Consider the following 15949-nt stretch of genomic DNA (forward strand, 5'->3'; position numbering starts at 1 on the left):
TCTGAACACAATTAAACACAGAATCTTGCAGTTCATGAACAACCACAGAAAGGCAGTCTTCACAAATTTTAATAGCTAACTTTCATGACAGTGACTCAGATGCCTCCCATGTACTGAAGTCTTCTCATAAAGATATCAAAGATAATAGAAACTGGGTGTAAGAAAAAAACTTTGTCTGACTTACTAAACTAGGTGTTTTCATTAAGAGCCAGGTCCATCTAAATGCACTGTTTTATTTGAAATAATTCTATCTACTTAAATGCTATTTAAAACAGTATTTATAACGTTTTTGTTAAGTTTAATTTACTGCTTACTATGTCTATCCTCAGACCCAACTGCAGAGACCCTCATGACCTATTATAAGTTGCTGTTGTGTATGTAACTGTGGCACCAGTAAAAGAGCATGCTCAGCACTTTGAAAAAAGATTTTTGAAGTGCATGAATTGGAAAGGTCCAGCTTCATTTGACCCTACACCTCCTCATCTTTACAGTCTGCCCCTTCACTCCTGTGGCTTGGCTTCCTGATCCCTGCAGACAGTCCTTGTCACCTCCCACATGCCTTGCTACCCATGACTATACTGCCCTGGGACATACCCCTATGAGATATTCTTGAATTAACCTTAGGAAAAGCTGGAAAACATACTTGAAGCATGCCAGTAGGAATATTTTAGTTACCAAAGGATATTTAAGATACTGAATAGTTATCGTGGAAAGGCAGAAAAAATCTACCCCACAGGAAAAGAAGGGGAAGGTGCCATTCTTTGTTTCATCCACCAAGTGGTTCTTAGAAGAGGGAAAATGCCTAATTGTTCATTGTCTTCATGAGATGGTTCCCAAAGTGCAGGGAGGGCAACAATGCAGGGCCCAAACACCAGATTAGGCTCAAGGCCAACTCTTTTATCATAGCTCTACCAGGCAAAACACGACCAAATGATACACTGCAAATTCAGCCTTTAAGCTCTCAAATTTGATGTACAGGAAAAAAAATAGGGAGCATGGCAGTGATTAGATAAACTAATACTGTGAACAAGCAAATCAACACTGTGACCAGCAACTGTCATACAGATAATAATTACTAGTTCTTTCTATAACACACTGTGGTCAAATCTGTTATCTCAAACCCGTCAAGCCTGACCCTGGGTGCCAAAACAGGACTGTTGTGATTCAACTTCACCCAGCTCCTCCCTCAATCCTCTGCAGCAGGATAGGGGACACAATCAGAAGGGTAAAAGTGAGAACATTTATGGGACCAGATAAAGACAATTTAATATGTAAAAAAACCAAAACAAAACCAAGAAAAAGAAATTATGCAAAACACCCTCAATTGCTTGCCAGCAGCTGATCAAGGCCCTGAGCAAGTGCTGCTCTGGCAAACTTTCTCTGCAGCTTCTATTGCTGCACATGACACCTAAATGGTACAGGACATCCCTGTGGTCAGTTGGGGTCAGGTGTCCTGGCTGTGTCCCCTCCCAGCTCCCTGTGCATCCCCAGCCTGCTCACAGCTGAGGTGAGAGGCAGAAAAGGCCTTGACTCTGTGCAAGAGCTGCTCAGCAACAGCTGAAACATCCCTGAGTTATCAACACTGTTTGCAGCACAAATCCAAAACACAGCCCCATACCAGCTACTGTGAAGAAAATTAACTCTAATAAAAAACCTGCAGAGAACCAAACCTATAAATAAATTAACCCACACTGGATACTTCATTTACATTTTACAGAATTAACGACAGAGAAGGGAAGCTGGTACAGAAGGAATTATTCAGGAGGGAAACACCCACATCTATTATCTTAGTATATATAAAGCTAAAAACAATAGAGGGTGTGCTCCTTCACATAAATGCATCATGAGAGATTAAGTCTATAGACACATCATTTATGTTTAATCATTAATGATTAATGATTTAACCCCGTGTAAACCAACAGCAATGTCAACTACAGTTTGCTGTTTTTCATAGGCCAAGGTTCAGCAAAACAGTTACACATATATTTAGGCGTGTGTGTGTGTATATCTATCTATCTATCTATACACAAAGACAGATACATATTCAGTTCTGAATACATAATACATTTATAGGTTAGTTGTCAGATGTGTCTTCATCCAGTTGAGGTCTCAGTGCAAAAGGGAAATGGTCAGTTCTGTTCCCAAGGCAAAGTGGAAAAAGTCAGGAAAAAATGAGGCAATTAAAAGAAGTCATTGTGATATACAAATCTCTTCATACATGGATACAGAAGTCTTCCTGAATGGCAAGACAGCTTTACAGAATACATTCTCCCAATAATGAAATACCTCTTGAGGTAGGTTTTCCTACACCCATTTCCACAGACAAACAAAAGTGTGAAGTATTTAGGGCAGAGGAGAAGAAAAGGGTCTGCCTCTTACAGCATTATGAGTTCAATGTCTAAAAGTGTATGATTTTTTTCCTCCTTCAGAAAAATAATTTTAACAACCAGAAATTTTGTTTCAGAAACATAGTTAGAGAAAACAGGATATATCCAGCATTTCAATGCCAGGATGAGCTGCTTTAGAAAAAACCTTTGATGAGTAAAGGCAACATATGTGTTTCACACTATGCTACAGAAAAATGACAGTAAACTTTATGTCATAAGGAAAAAATGATTTCTACTGCCATGTGATGAAAAATTTTGAAGTCTTCCTAGTAGTTACAGTAAGATGGTACTAGAGTCAAATGTAAGGGATTAGAAATGAATGTCTTAACTAATAATTTATTGACAAGGAACATGAAATGAGATCTAGAATTGTCTGCATCTCATATGCAGGATCAAAAAGCCGTTTTTTTTTAAATCAAGCTTTCATTTTTCCCAAATATCAGTGATGATCTAAAACAAAAAACGCAGCACACAGGAAGAAAAGTAACTACCTTTTTCCTTTTAATATAGATGTAGTACAGAATGTTTAATTACAGCAGGACAGTGCTTCCAGTTAAATAAAATTAAAAACCTTTATTTTCCCCAAATATAAAATTACTAAATTAATGTCTTAAAAGAATAAGAATATGGAAAAAGCTTTAAATTATACCACCATTTACCACAGTAACCATGATTACCAATTACATACTCCATTGCTTTGGCAAAAAAGGTTTTTCTTTTAATAACTGCATATAAACCTAACATAGCAAAGACTGTATACATCTTTATATTGCACTTATTTATATACAGGGATAAATGAACTGTAAAGTCTGCATATACTTGGAATGAGCAAATTTTCAAAATAAACTGAAAGCAGAATGGTAAGAGCTGGTATGAATATTAAAAAATGTTTAGAAATGTAATACATTTATGTACAGACTGTATGGACTGTATTAACAAACAATATGTACATAACAATTTACTACTATTGATATTTTAGTATAGCTCAGTGTTCATTAATACAGACCTTTGGTTGTATTTAGTTGTTTAGTAAGATCTAAGCTTGAATACCTTCAAAATGCAACAAGGTATAAAATAAAGCACAACAATTTGCCAAATGGTACAAAAACTACTATTGTCAGTTCCATTAAACCCCAAAAACTAGTGTCTCTGTCTAGCCCCAAAATAGTTCTTGTACTTGGAATCTCTATGTGCCATACTCAAAAAGAACACCTGAATGTTACATATCTGCAAAATTACATCCCACAACACTTTTTTGTAATGTGCAATTCATTTTAATAATACTTTCTAACAAAAAACAGAAGCTAACTTCAACTTCATAATTTTCCAACACGCACTTCTGCAATGACATTGTGAACACTTTTAAATTTTACCAGCAAGATAAAAAAAAATATATATATATGTGCACCTCCCTTACCCTAAAAGACTATCACCAGTAGCTGCTATTTGCTAAGTGTGCTCAGACATTCATATGAACTATGCAGTTTGCATGTGCCCAGCATTTAGCTTCAAAGTCATCCTGAGTTTGCACACAATGAAGCAAATCCACAAACTCGAAAAGAAACAAACATACTTTCCTTTACAAAACAATCATGCAACTGAAGAAGAACTGGGCATCCCGTGAACTGTTGTGCTTGTTGGAGTTCCACTTATGGCGTTGAAAATGTGTAGTGAGTTGGGCATGACACTGGCCTTTTCTTCCACTGGAGTAATCTTAAAATGAAAGACACGTATTTACCACAGTGTTACAAAATGGTACAGACATGTCTAAAACACATAACCCATTTCTTGATGTGCTGCTTATCAACTCAGCCTCCCAGAACTTTTTCAACTGCACAAAACTTTTTGGAAATGGTTATTCTTTTCAAGCATCTTCTCCTAGATTTGAGAAGTTACTTCTCCAATATCAGTTTTCCTAACTCAGATATCCTCTGTAGAGGATGCTTGGACAGTTTCTATATTCCTCCTGTTAACTTTCAAAAGGAGTTTCATAGTGAGAACAAGCTCACTTTTTGCCCTTTATTGGTTTTTCTTTTTTGGCTTAGAGGTATGACTTGAGCATTTCTTACAAAAACCTATTGAAGCACCAAAAGAATTTCATTCTTAACAGCTATAAACAAATTGATGCTAAAATTAGAAATGCCATAAAAAAAGGAATTATATAAAGATCAGACAAACTAACAGAAGTAGAAAAAGCTAATTACCATCCCATCTGATCATATTGGCAAGCAGCAGAAGAGAAAAGAAAAAAAATCTGTTAAGATTCTTTTATGCATTTTTATAAGGAATTTTTTGCAGTTGTTAAGACCTTGCAGTGTTACATTACAGCTAATAGTTTATTCAGTGATGCAAAGCTCTTTCTCCCATAACAGCAATAGGCATATACATAAAGGAGACATTTTTAAAGATTTAAGTGATGACTTTCATGTTTCTAAGCCTTCAGGGGAACTGTCAGTCTAATTGGAAAAAAAAAACTAAAGCAAAATAAAGCAAAACCACCAACAACATTGCATGTTTTAATTATGTACAACTAATTACATTTGTATAAGAACACAGGGGTAGGCTAATAGTACATATTACTGCAGTCAGTGCTGTACTTTCATTCTCTGTTCATAGTCTCTTATAGATATCAGTTGTTTGTCTAGGTGTAAACCAAGAGAAGAAGGGGCAATGTGATTTACCCCTGATGTTTCAGGACATGCTTTTTCTTATCACCAATCTTTGGAAACTCACATACTTCAGCATTTTTAAAAAAATCTACATCTTGCACTGAGTTCAAAGTACTTTTATTTGTGTACAGATTTTCATTATATTCTTTTACTTTTCCCTATGCCAGGGGAATGTTAATCTTGCATTTATCATTAAATTCTTTGACCAAAACACTTGCCTCTAATTTCCTAAGGGGTATTCTGTAGCACTGTCTAATTCTCTCATGTACCTTGTTCATCTCAATCAGCTTTCCTCCATTCCAAACCCTCCTCAGCTTATCAATAAATCACACAGAAATGCAGTCAAACTGTCCCACTTCTGTTAGCTAAGCAAACCCTTTTCCTGTTCCACAAATCTGTCAAAACTGTTTTCTTGTACTTCTGTTTTTTATTAAAAAATCACATCCAACCACATAATTCTGGAGAAACAGTATCACTTCCTATAAACTTTGGTTCACAATGTTGTCTATTGATGGTATTTAAAAAGAGTTAGTTGTGTCATAAGCTCTTCTCTGTGACAGGATATCAAAAAAAGTTGCCATAAAGTTTTGGGTACCATCTAAACAAAGGCAGAAAGAAGGCAAATCTCTCTTGAGAATTATAAACCATCCTGTGGTTCTGAAAAAGTTTATAAAAGTAACAATGGACGAAAGAAAAGGGGGCTGAGGTGATAAATATGATGAATAAAAATGTTAAGAAGGCAGGGATCAAGCACTGAACTTCAGCTCTTCCTGTTCTGGAAATAATATCTCTGCCTTTGAAGTCAGGGGACATTTCTACCATGGAATCCAGGTGCAAAAGTTGAGTGGTACATCTCACTCCACAAAAGTTCTGGCTTTCCTTCCCCCATATTTCCAGCTTGTTAGTATTGGGCTTCCCTCAAGAAAATGTACTAGAATACCTCTTGAAAGACATTTAACTCTTTTTTGTAAAAGCAATTATTTACACCTCCAAAATCAAACAAAGGGCTAAGCTTGCAAATCATATATGTTAATTTCATTACATTTTTTTATCTTTATTGTGGCCTTCCTTGCCTACAAAAAAACCAGGCTAGTGCCAAGGAAATACACAAGCAAAAAATGAAGGTCCACAATTTTATGACAGGCTTATACCCCAACAGTAAAAAAAAAAAAAAAAGAAACAATCCTTTAATGTAAAGCATTACATACATTTCCCCTATTCCTTGAACATTAGTTACATTCTGAGTGATAGTATGTGTAACTTAATTACAGCACATACCTGTTCATGCATTATTTCAGAAAGCTCTTTTGCCATTTCTCTGTAGTTTGCCTTCATTTCTTCTTGATATTCCAACTGATCTTCCTTTATCAGTCGTTCATTTACACCCAGAGCATGCCCACAGGCTTCAACAAATTGCCTGATTTAGAGAAAATAAGGAAGTTCTCAAACAGAAATCCAAAAGATTGATTTAAAATGTAGCTTAAAGTATGTTTTTAATGAATCAGAGCACCTTAAAAGATAAAGTTTAAAAAACAATTTTTATGACTCTTGGAAAAAAGGTGAATTTTTTTTCTTCCCTCTCCCCCATCCCCAAGAAATTCCAAACCTTCCATGTCATACCTAAAAACTTCTTTTAGGAGCTTTACTTTGTTGTCTGGATATCTTTTAGTGTTAGTGTCATCCAAGAAAGCTCTTGCATATGCTAATGGACCAGCATTAACCTAAAAAGAATAAGAATTAAAAAACAGTCAGATACCTGACAGGATGTCTTAGCAGTAACAGGTGCTATAGGTGCCTATTGGACTTGATTTTCTTATGAGAATACATGGATTTCAAAAAGGCTGGACTTAGAAAACAAGAAGACTGCTAGAGTTGGAGCATTAGAGCAGGAGAGGTCTCTCCAGTGCTATAAACCTGACCTGGCACAAAGAAACCACTTCAATGATGTGGCAAAGTAACATAAGTGGGTATTGCCAATCTGTCATCTCCGTTCATGAAATTAGGGTGGAAAATAATATAATAAAATAATAAATAATATAATAATATAATAAAAAAATATAATAATAAACCTATGACTGTTTGGTCTGTGTATCCACTGAAAACAGTTTCCCAAGCTGAGAATTCTGCAAAAACCTGCAGAAGTTTAATTGTGCTCTTATGGCAGCTACAGGAGAAATGGTTTCAGTGACCTCTGACTCATCCTTATTATTCCTTCATATTATCAATACAAACCTCTCCCTTCTCTTCCCAAATACTAGCTTGACAACTTACTGATTCTGGAACCTTGGTTTGGTTTCTTTCCCTTTTCTGCTGAATATGATAGCTGGTCATATCAGATGACTGTGTTAACAGTTCCTTTGTTTCCAATCAGTTTAAAATAATAGAGCAGCACTTTTGACACTGCATTTTTTGAAGATCCTTTCCATACTGACTTGTACATGCTACACCTGCTTCAGGTATCCTGTTCTGGTGAATCTGATGGCTTCTTTATACATTCCAGTTCCTGCCCGCCTTAGACAAAAGGCATGCACAATGATATTTTCTATGATCATCCTCTTCCTATACATTATCATTCACTCTTTATAGGATTCTTACAAAAATATGCTAGACCTACTGAGGGCAGACCTACAGCTAGACAAAATATGCTAATTTATCTTCAGGTTCATTTATTATTTTCTAGCAGTTTCATCTTTACACCAAAATCTGGTAGGGCTTTGAATGCAACATATTCCAGAGATGAATCTTAATTCTTTTGTGTAACTGTCTCTGATCAGTTGTTTATATGAAATGCTTTAATTGCTTTTCCTATTCAGGAAATAACTGCAGACACTGAGCATATTTCTAATTTAGGACACTCTTGCACATACAGAATACAAAACAATTATAAAATGCTACTTATGTTTTTTTCAAGGACAGAAGCAAATGAAACAGCTGCATGGCAAAAGTCTTACCTGAACACTCACACTTCCCTGTAGCTTCAGCTGCAATTTGATCATATCTACTTCAGCTGAAGAGCAAAGCTGCCTAAGCTCTGCAACTTTTTTACTCATTTCATCGATGGCTACTTCAATTGGGTTTAAATCAGTGTGGTGCTGGTACATCACTGGAATGCGCTTCTTCACATATGGGAAGCAATGTATAGCTGTGGACAGAAACAAGTTTAACATAGTCAGGTAAAGATTTTTTTAATAAGGTGTGCTTTGAGAGAATCTCATGCTAAAATCCCATTTTGATGTAATTAGCTACCCAATTTAATAACTTATATAATTAGGAATACTACCAAATGGACAGGGAAACAAGACACTGAAATATAAATATGTACAGTATCACCTGCACTACAGCAAAGCAAGATCACTGTCATTATTGCTACTAATAACCATCAAGAAATAAACCACTGGAACTTAATTTATATGAGAACTGTGAAAAGAACTGCTTAAGATTCACAAATCTCAAAGAAGAGAAGAATCAAAAATACTGAAGCTGTATTTTCTATTTCCTCACAAGTACTGGACAGTTATAAAGTCACTTACTATTATAAAGTCACTTTATTATTATAAAGTCACAAATTTTTTTTTACAACTATATTAATACAGAAGCACATACTTAACAGAGAAAACACACAAAATAGCCTTTTTCTAAGGAAAAAGATAGCCAAACTCCAGATTCAGAATTCTGGAAGCTTAAGGAAAAAGAGATAAAAATTTTGAGGATACACCACTGAAGAAATCAATCTGAAAAACAGAATTTTGGCCAAAAATACGGAAAGGATTTTAACTGATAGCTATAAATGACTTAGTTAGGTGAAATGAAAAAACCCATACAGAACAAAATTAGACCATTTGAATTAATGCTTCCAGTCAAACCATTCCATCCCATCAGTACCTGTCAAAATCGTCCGTCGCTTACACTGTTCTTCTACCCCTCCCTGTCTTTTACCACCTTGAGTGAAGGGCATCTCAAACATAAAGCGACGAATGTTATGAGTCCTTTCAAAATCTGTTTTTCTTTCCTGCAGTTCCTTTTCTTCAAAGTATGGAATTACATGTGTAACTTGAATATATGCGTATTTTGAATCTAAATCCTTAGGATTTACCTTAAAAACAGGACAAAAAAAAATCAAATAGTTACATTATTAATAAAGTGTATCTAATGCAGTCACACAATTTCCAGAACTTAAATTTGGTCTCTTAACCTTTAAATTATTGAAAACATGAGAAATGTTCATGCTTTCACAGTGGTTTCCTGTACTCAGTTTTTAACTGAATTAGGAAGAAAGACAGCCAGAGGCATTGCAGCGTATTGTCAATTTTTTGTTTTGGTTTAGTTTGTTTGGTTTTTGGGTTTTTTTTAACCACTTGTGATCATGAAACACAGCCCTTTCATCAACTTTCCTGTAAAGTTCCAATATTGAAATGCCCACCATTGCTGCACTTTAAGGCCAAAAGGCACAGAAATTTTTGAATCAAGGATTCAAAAGGATTCTTATCAAGAAACAAAAAAAGCCATGAAATTATACTAAGAAGAAATCACCACAAAGTCTAAGGCTGAGGTGTGGAAAAGGGAAGAATGTCCAAAGAATGACTGTGCATGAATGGGCAAGAAATATAGCTGAAGTTGAATATGATCATAATCCTTCTAAGATCCAATTATTGTTTTGAGAGGTAACACTACAGAAGTTAAGCTGTTGGTTGTTCTAAAAGGCATACTTAGTAGGAGATAATATTCCTCTCATGCCTTTCCAACAGTAGAGTTTTTAGCTGCAGATGCAGGTGCACCAAATGAGTAACAGACAGTGATCCCACAATATTTCAAGTAAACTAGTGAAAGCAATATATTAGAATTTTTTAGAGAGAATAAACATCATACTTTTCCAGAATCTTGAATCATTTTTACATTTTCGGCTCCAAATTTGTCAGAGTAGAGTTTTTGGAGTCTTTGGGAAATTTCTGAAAGAGGTGTGAGTTTAGGCTCTTTATAGATATATTCCTTTCCATCTTCATCCTCAAAGAAACCCTGCAAGAAATGAAGTAATCAAAATCTTGGGGAATAAAAGATATAGGGCAATGACTAAAATGGACATAATGTGTGTGGTTCAAAGGAAATAGAAACATTTAACATTAGTATTCAAGCAAACATAAACAGAAGACAGAAATTAAAATCTAAGTAAAAAGGTTTCCTAAGAGAATAAAAAACAACAGAAAAATGTAATTGTCTACTACAACATGAGTGAAAGATAATGGAAACATAGAATTTAAATTTTAGAAGTTGCTAGCAATTCTATGGTGTGCCAAGCCTTTGAGATAAGTTTCCTTCACTTTTATTTAAAAGTGAACTTGCAGCACTGTTTCACTTGCCAAAACAAGTAGTCTTGCCCAACAGGACTATCTGATTCACAAGTGACTACTTTGGCCAAAGTTTACACAAAAATAATCCGAATTTTTTCCTTAGGTAGTAATAAAAATTAATTCCATAAAATGAAATTTAATTACACAAAGATAATAATTTTATGATGTACTATTGGTATATACTTCTCTATTTTATTACACACACCACTGTTTTTAAAACCACCACTAAATGCACAATACATGGAAAGTGAAACAGTTCATTGGTTTAAAACAACAAGCCATGTTGAATTCATGTTTGAAACCAGAAAATAAATAACTTTGTCATAAACAAAACAGACAAAATAGAAAAGCACAACATATCATGTATAAACACAGGCTAGATTGACAAAAATACCCACACCAAACTAAGGTGAAATGCAGTAGTTTGTACTGCATTGCTTGCTTTGTAAGCAGTTACTGTAATTACCTCAACATCTGTTTCACTGTCTGTAAACTGGTATTGCTATAAAGTCATAAAAGACAACAGAATACATGTAAAATTATACTGCTCAGAGTATTTTACAATTCTCCATGCTCAGCTGGACAATTAAGCAACTGGGCTATGCATGTAGAGAGTGTATTACTTGATACTGCGTGATACCATAGGGATACAGAGGCATTCTAGACACGTACCAGAGGATGTGAAGCTGCCCAATACACAGCCAGAACTTTGGTTTGAAGCATGCAATACTGATGCATAGAAAAGAGTGATCTGTTCTCTAAATGGAGCTTGATGTTACTTTTTGACTTGCAATGGCTATTAATGCATACCAATCTAAGAAGCAGCCTTGCAAACCACACTGTAGCACTACAGACATTAAGTCAATGCATTGCTAAAAACTGACATTACAGAACACTTACCGCTGCCTTAAGGTAGTAAACAAAAGAAGGAAAAAGGAAAAAAAGGCAAAAAAATTTACTGAGGGAAATTATAAGAATTTTACTGGAATTGATTAATGTTTTAAAAATAAATTACTGATGTTATTTACTTCATACAGAACACAGTCCTTGTGCTTTTCATGTCATGGTATCAATTGAGATGATGAAAGAGTAAACCTTTTAAAATAAATACAGGTTTTTCTTACTGCATAGAGCAGACCAGTGAAAGTAACACTCACTTGTCCAAAGAATGCTACCCTGAAATAAGTCCCCAGCAGCCTCTTGCCTGTATGCATAACTTCTGTAACTTTACTGTATGCTTGATGAAGGGTGTCATATAAGTGAGCAAGCCTCTACAATTAAAAGAAAACAATAATGAGAGAGAAGAACAAAGCAGAACTTTCCTATCTTAAAATAACAAATTATGTTCTTGTAGCCAGTAACAACTGAAAATATTATTTTATTGAATGGTAGTATTAAGTTTAGCACTTCTAACAGGATGACAATAAGTAAGACTTATTTTTTTTAAAAATTATTTATAATTTAAGAAAAAAAATAATTATTTAAAATTAAAACACGTTTCAACACATTCAAATTTCAGTTACTATTTTAATACTCTTATTATGTGATGTTCAATGTGTCATGCAGTTAGACTTGAAAATTCAGCGTTTTTTTCTTGCTCAAGTTTACTTTTGATGAATTAAGTACCTCAAAATCTCTCCTTTTTTCATAAATGGGAATTATAAGTTTATATATATCAGCAATGAGTTCATAGCGTTCTGCCTTCCAGAGTCCATCAGCACACTGCTCCAACAATTCCATCAGCACATCCTAGATTTGGATACACATTTGAAAGTGTAAAACAATTCAGCACTCATCAAAAGCACAGCAAATAATTATACCAAAGTTCTTCTCAGTGAAAAGGGAAATTTTGCCTTCAGACAGAATTATCTACACTTAGTAATATAAGTTATTGTAGCAATTAAAAATTGCTAAAAGGAAACAAAACAAGACAGAATGGTCTGAGTGTACACACATACTCCTTGTATTCACAAACAGCATGTTTATTTTAGATACTCTTAAAACTTGTTTGGACCTTCTTCTATCAATCTTGCATCACAGTGGTGAAGCCAAAGGCTGGAAAAAAATGCTTTCATGCTTAGAAGCTACTCTATTCAACCTCCTTCTTCCCTTTAGTAGAGGGCTAAGGCAGCTTAAAGACATCACTAAGAAAATCAATTTTTAACACTGCAAGCAGAGACTAAAAAATGGTATCCTTATCTGTGTGCTGCAATGGACCTTAAAACATTTCCTCCTTTCCCCCAGTCATTTTGGGGCTGTACAGACTCCCCAGTATCTCCATTCTCAGCAGCCAAGTGGTGACAAGTGACAGACCAGTGTCACTGCTGGACCACAAGGCTTGTCCACAAACACAAGGTTTATGACACAAGTCTTAATTCAGACACCAGAGGGCATCCAGATGTAGCAAAGAAGCAAAATTTTGTTTACAAAAGGAAAAGCACATAAACAGCACAAGCTTCAAGTGGGAGAGCTGATAGGAAGAAGCAAAAGAGCACATTTCTGAGCCACATGTCTCAACGTTTCTCCATGCTCATGATAGAAGTTTTTTGCAATATATGCAATCAGTTACCCTTGACACCTGTGAGAACAGCCTCTTTAGTGGTATCTTCTTGGAAAAGACTGATTCTTCTACTAACCACCTTAGGAACTGGACTTTTCCCAGTTTGTTGATACCTGTCTTGACTTCTGGGGGTCAGTGCTGGACACAAGGTATTAGAGATGGGGCTCCACAAATGCCAGGATAAAAGGGGAAACACTCACTTCCCTCTGCTGCTTGAGTCAATCCTCTCAAACACAACACAGCCTGCACTGGATTTTGTTTCCAAAAGCCACACTGATGATTCCCATTCAACATGTTGCCCACTAGAACTTCCAGGTCTTTCTGCAGAGCTGCTGCTTGGATTTTTTTTTTTTTTTTTTGGTAGGTGCAAGGCTTTGCATGCACTTGTCTTTGTACAGCCTTGAGAGGACACTGTGTTCCTGCAAGGCTCTTCCATTTATCTGCAAGTCAGGATAATGCCTCTCATGGAATGTTACAGGCAAACAACTGTTTTGATGAAATACACACAGTAGCCTTGTTAAGAAGGAAAATCCCAAACTAAACTTTGGTTTTTTTAATCTGGCTAGCTCAGGTAACCTTAGCCTCAGAGAGAATTCTTTTAAAATGAGAACTAAATTAAGAATCCCAAAAGTTCAATTTTTTTAAAAATGAGAAACTATATCAAGTCTTTAGAAAAAGTTCAGTTCATTATGAAGAGCTTTTATAACCTGGAGAACATGAAACATGAAGAGATTCTCTCTGATCCTCCAATACTGGTAAATGCTCATTTGGAGATTTAACTCTAAAATAGCTAGCAAAAAGGGAAATCACAAGTTTTAAAGGAAGAAATTCCACATGGCTTGTTACCATGTATAGGAAGAATTGTCACCAGAGCATCATTTTGCTAAGTAGTAGTAAAACACAGCTTGAAAGATGTTTCTGCTTCTGTACCCAACTGATCTTTTTTTTTCCCTCAGACAATACAGTTCTGCTTACTTAAGAACACACTGAGGAAACACTCCATTTATGAATATATTCCTGTTCCTGAAGGAACTGGCCTACCTGTTCTGAAGCACTTCTGAAATTATTTTTAGTCTGCTAAGGCCAAAGTTCTTCCTTTTTTTTATCTTGTTATTATTGCTATTATTACTTCTTCTCTATTATTACTTTTCCCATGTTTCAGATAACTTTCTGAAGAAGAATAGTACCTTTTTCAATATTTCATCAGTTAGAGTACTACATGGTTAAGTTTAGAAAGGGTTGCATGCAGGGAAAAAATGAAATTTGGCTTGGTTTGATCCTTCTGCGAGCTGTACAGGCTTATAATTTCACTCTTGGCTTACTTCCGTCCCACGGAAATACTGAGAGATGGAAATAAATTTCTGTAGGGTTCAATGACCCAGAAAAAGCAGCATATTCTTTTTGCAGGGAGTGACTAATGAGAAAAAGAATAAAGACATTCCAATTTTAAAAAATGCATAATAATTTAACTCTGAAAAATGGTCTGGCAGGAAAACAATGACAGAAATTTCCAACAAAACTTTCCATCAGCACTATAATTCCTGATCTTCAATAATTTAAAGCAGCTTGCATTTTCCTTTGAGTAACATGCTAAATTTCATGCTGGATCAGAAGAATCAACATTTTAAAAAAAGACAGCACAAAACCTGAAAATAAAAAATTCAAACCACAAAACAATTTGCACAGTCGAATAATGTCATACAGCTTTACCATACACTAATTAAAACACAAATGAAAAATATTTTTTTGCACAATTATGCTTACAAACCAGGGGAGGTTTTCCAACATGACTGCTGCCAGTAGTGGTCTGTCCCTCTCTTCCACAACTGCACCAGCAAATACATAGTGCAGACATAGCTTTTCACAAGCAAGATTATTCATAATATTTTCATATAGGCTGCTTACTAGCAAAATTTACTGTAGAGCTAGCACAGATGGATCAGCAAAGACACAAGGAGTGAAACTTAAGCCAGAAAAAACACATGGACACGAGTCTGGTGTCAGTAAAACTACTTCCATTGTTATGGCATATTTGCTTAGGGAAACTGTAAACAGCTGAAACCAGTGGACACATTTTCATGATTTCTAGTGGAGTAATACTCTAAATCCAAGTCAGTTTTACAAAACAACAGATTTTGCTAACTCTAATAAGTAACTCACAATGGTGTTCATCCTGTCAACCAGAATAAAACCCATTTTGCATTTATTCCAAAAGTGGTGTTTAGTTGTTGTGCTACCACTATATTTACATGTATATAGTACATTCTCTAAATCTGGGACACTCCACAGAATTTTTTAATTTCAGCTTTAGGGTACAAATGGCAGATCAGAAAACAATTATTGTATCTCTTATATCAGTAATTCTCCAGACTGAAACATAAAATTTGCAAAAAACCCCAACCCTTCTATGTATGTGAATTTTAACATTTTTATGTTTACTCACTTCATTGAAGTGAACATCTTGCATTCCAACATCCTCCATCATTGAAGCCTCTTCATCTATATTTGGTGTGATTACTCTGAAAGCAGTACAACCTTGCCTAAACATCCCTGTCATTGAAAAAGAAATATAGAGAAATTAAATTTTCTCCAGCAGGATAACACTGGGCCATTTTGTGATGCCAGACAAAGCAGAAGCCATGTTTAAATATACCTACCACCAAATAAAGAAATAGATCAGCCTTCCACTGCATGTTTAAAATAAAAGACCTTATATTATTGTGAATGTATGAATAGGTTTTAAAAACCCCTAAAACATTTATATCTGGACCCTTATCTACCAAACTAAGTACTGTCTGAACCTTCCTACTTTATCTTACATTTGTGTCTAATCTACTCCACCCTAACTCTATGGTACTCAAGGTAACTTTTACAGTATTTAATTAAACTGCCATGAACTCATGCTGGATCTGCTTACAGGGGCAGGACCTGACATGTCATTTCTTCCAGTCTGAACAATATGAATGACATTAACAATAAAAAATGTTC

The 15949-nt window shown here is 35.2% G+C and overlaps 1 protein-coding gene across 6 annotated transcripts in view; it reads right to left on the reverse strand.

Annotated features, from left to right (window-relative positions):
• Nucleotides 1–2866: 2866 nt before the first annotated feature.
• DOCK9 (dedicator of cytokinesis 9) overlaps nucleotides 2867–15949 on the reverse strand; it is a 111948-nt gene continuing 98865 nt past the window's right edge. For all 6 annotated transcript variants that reach the window (XM_056485637.1, XM_056485613.1, XM_056485596.1 and 3 more), the window contains exons 45-53: nucleotides 15405–15511; nucleotides 12028–12150; nucleotides 11559–11672; nucleotides 9923–10069; nucleotides 8939–9149; nucleotides 8008–8198; nucleotides 6677–6777; nucleotides 6335–6473; nucleotides 2867–4100 (exon numbers count right to left, since the gene is read on the reverse strand). In XM_056485637.1, the coding sequence (XP_056341612.1) occupies nucleotides 3978–4100; nucleotides 6335–6473; nucleotides 6677–6777; nucleotides 8008–8198; nucleotides 8939–9149; nucleotides 9923–10069; nucleotides 11559–11672; nucleotides 12028–12150; nucleotides 15405–15511 (1256 nt within the window). In that variant the 3' untranslated portion in view covers nucleotides 2867–3977. The remainder of the gene's footprint in view (nucleotides 4101–6334; nucleotides 6474–6676; nucleotides 6778–8007; nucleotides 8199–8938; nucleotides 9150–9922; nucleotides 10070–11558; nucleotides 11673–12027; nucleotides 12151–15404; nucleotides 15512–15949) is intronic.

The sequence above is a fragment of the Oenanthe melanoleuca genome, chromosome 1, assembly GCF_029582105.1.
Source record: "Oenanthe melanoleuca isolate GR-GAL-2019-014 chromosome 1, OMel1.0, whole genome shotgun sequence".
In the NCBI taxonomy this organism is placed as follows: domain Eukaryota; kingdom Metazoa; phylum Chordata; class Aves; order Passeriformes; family Muscicapidae; genus Oenanthe; species Oenanthe melanoleuca.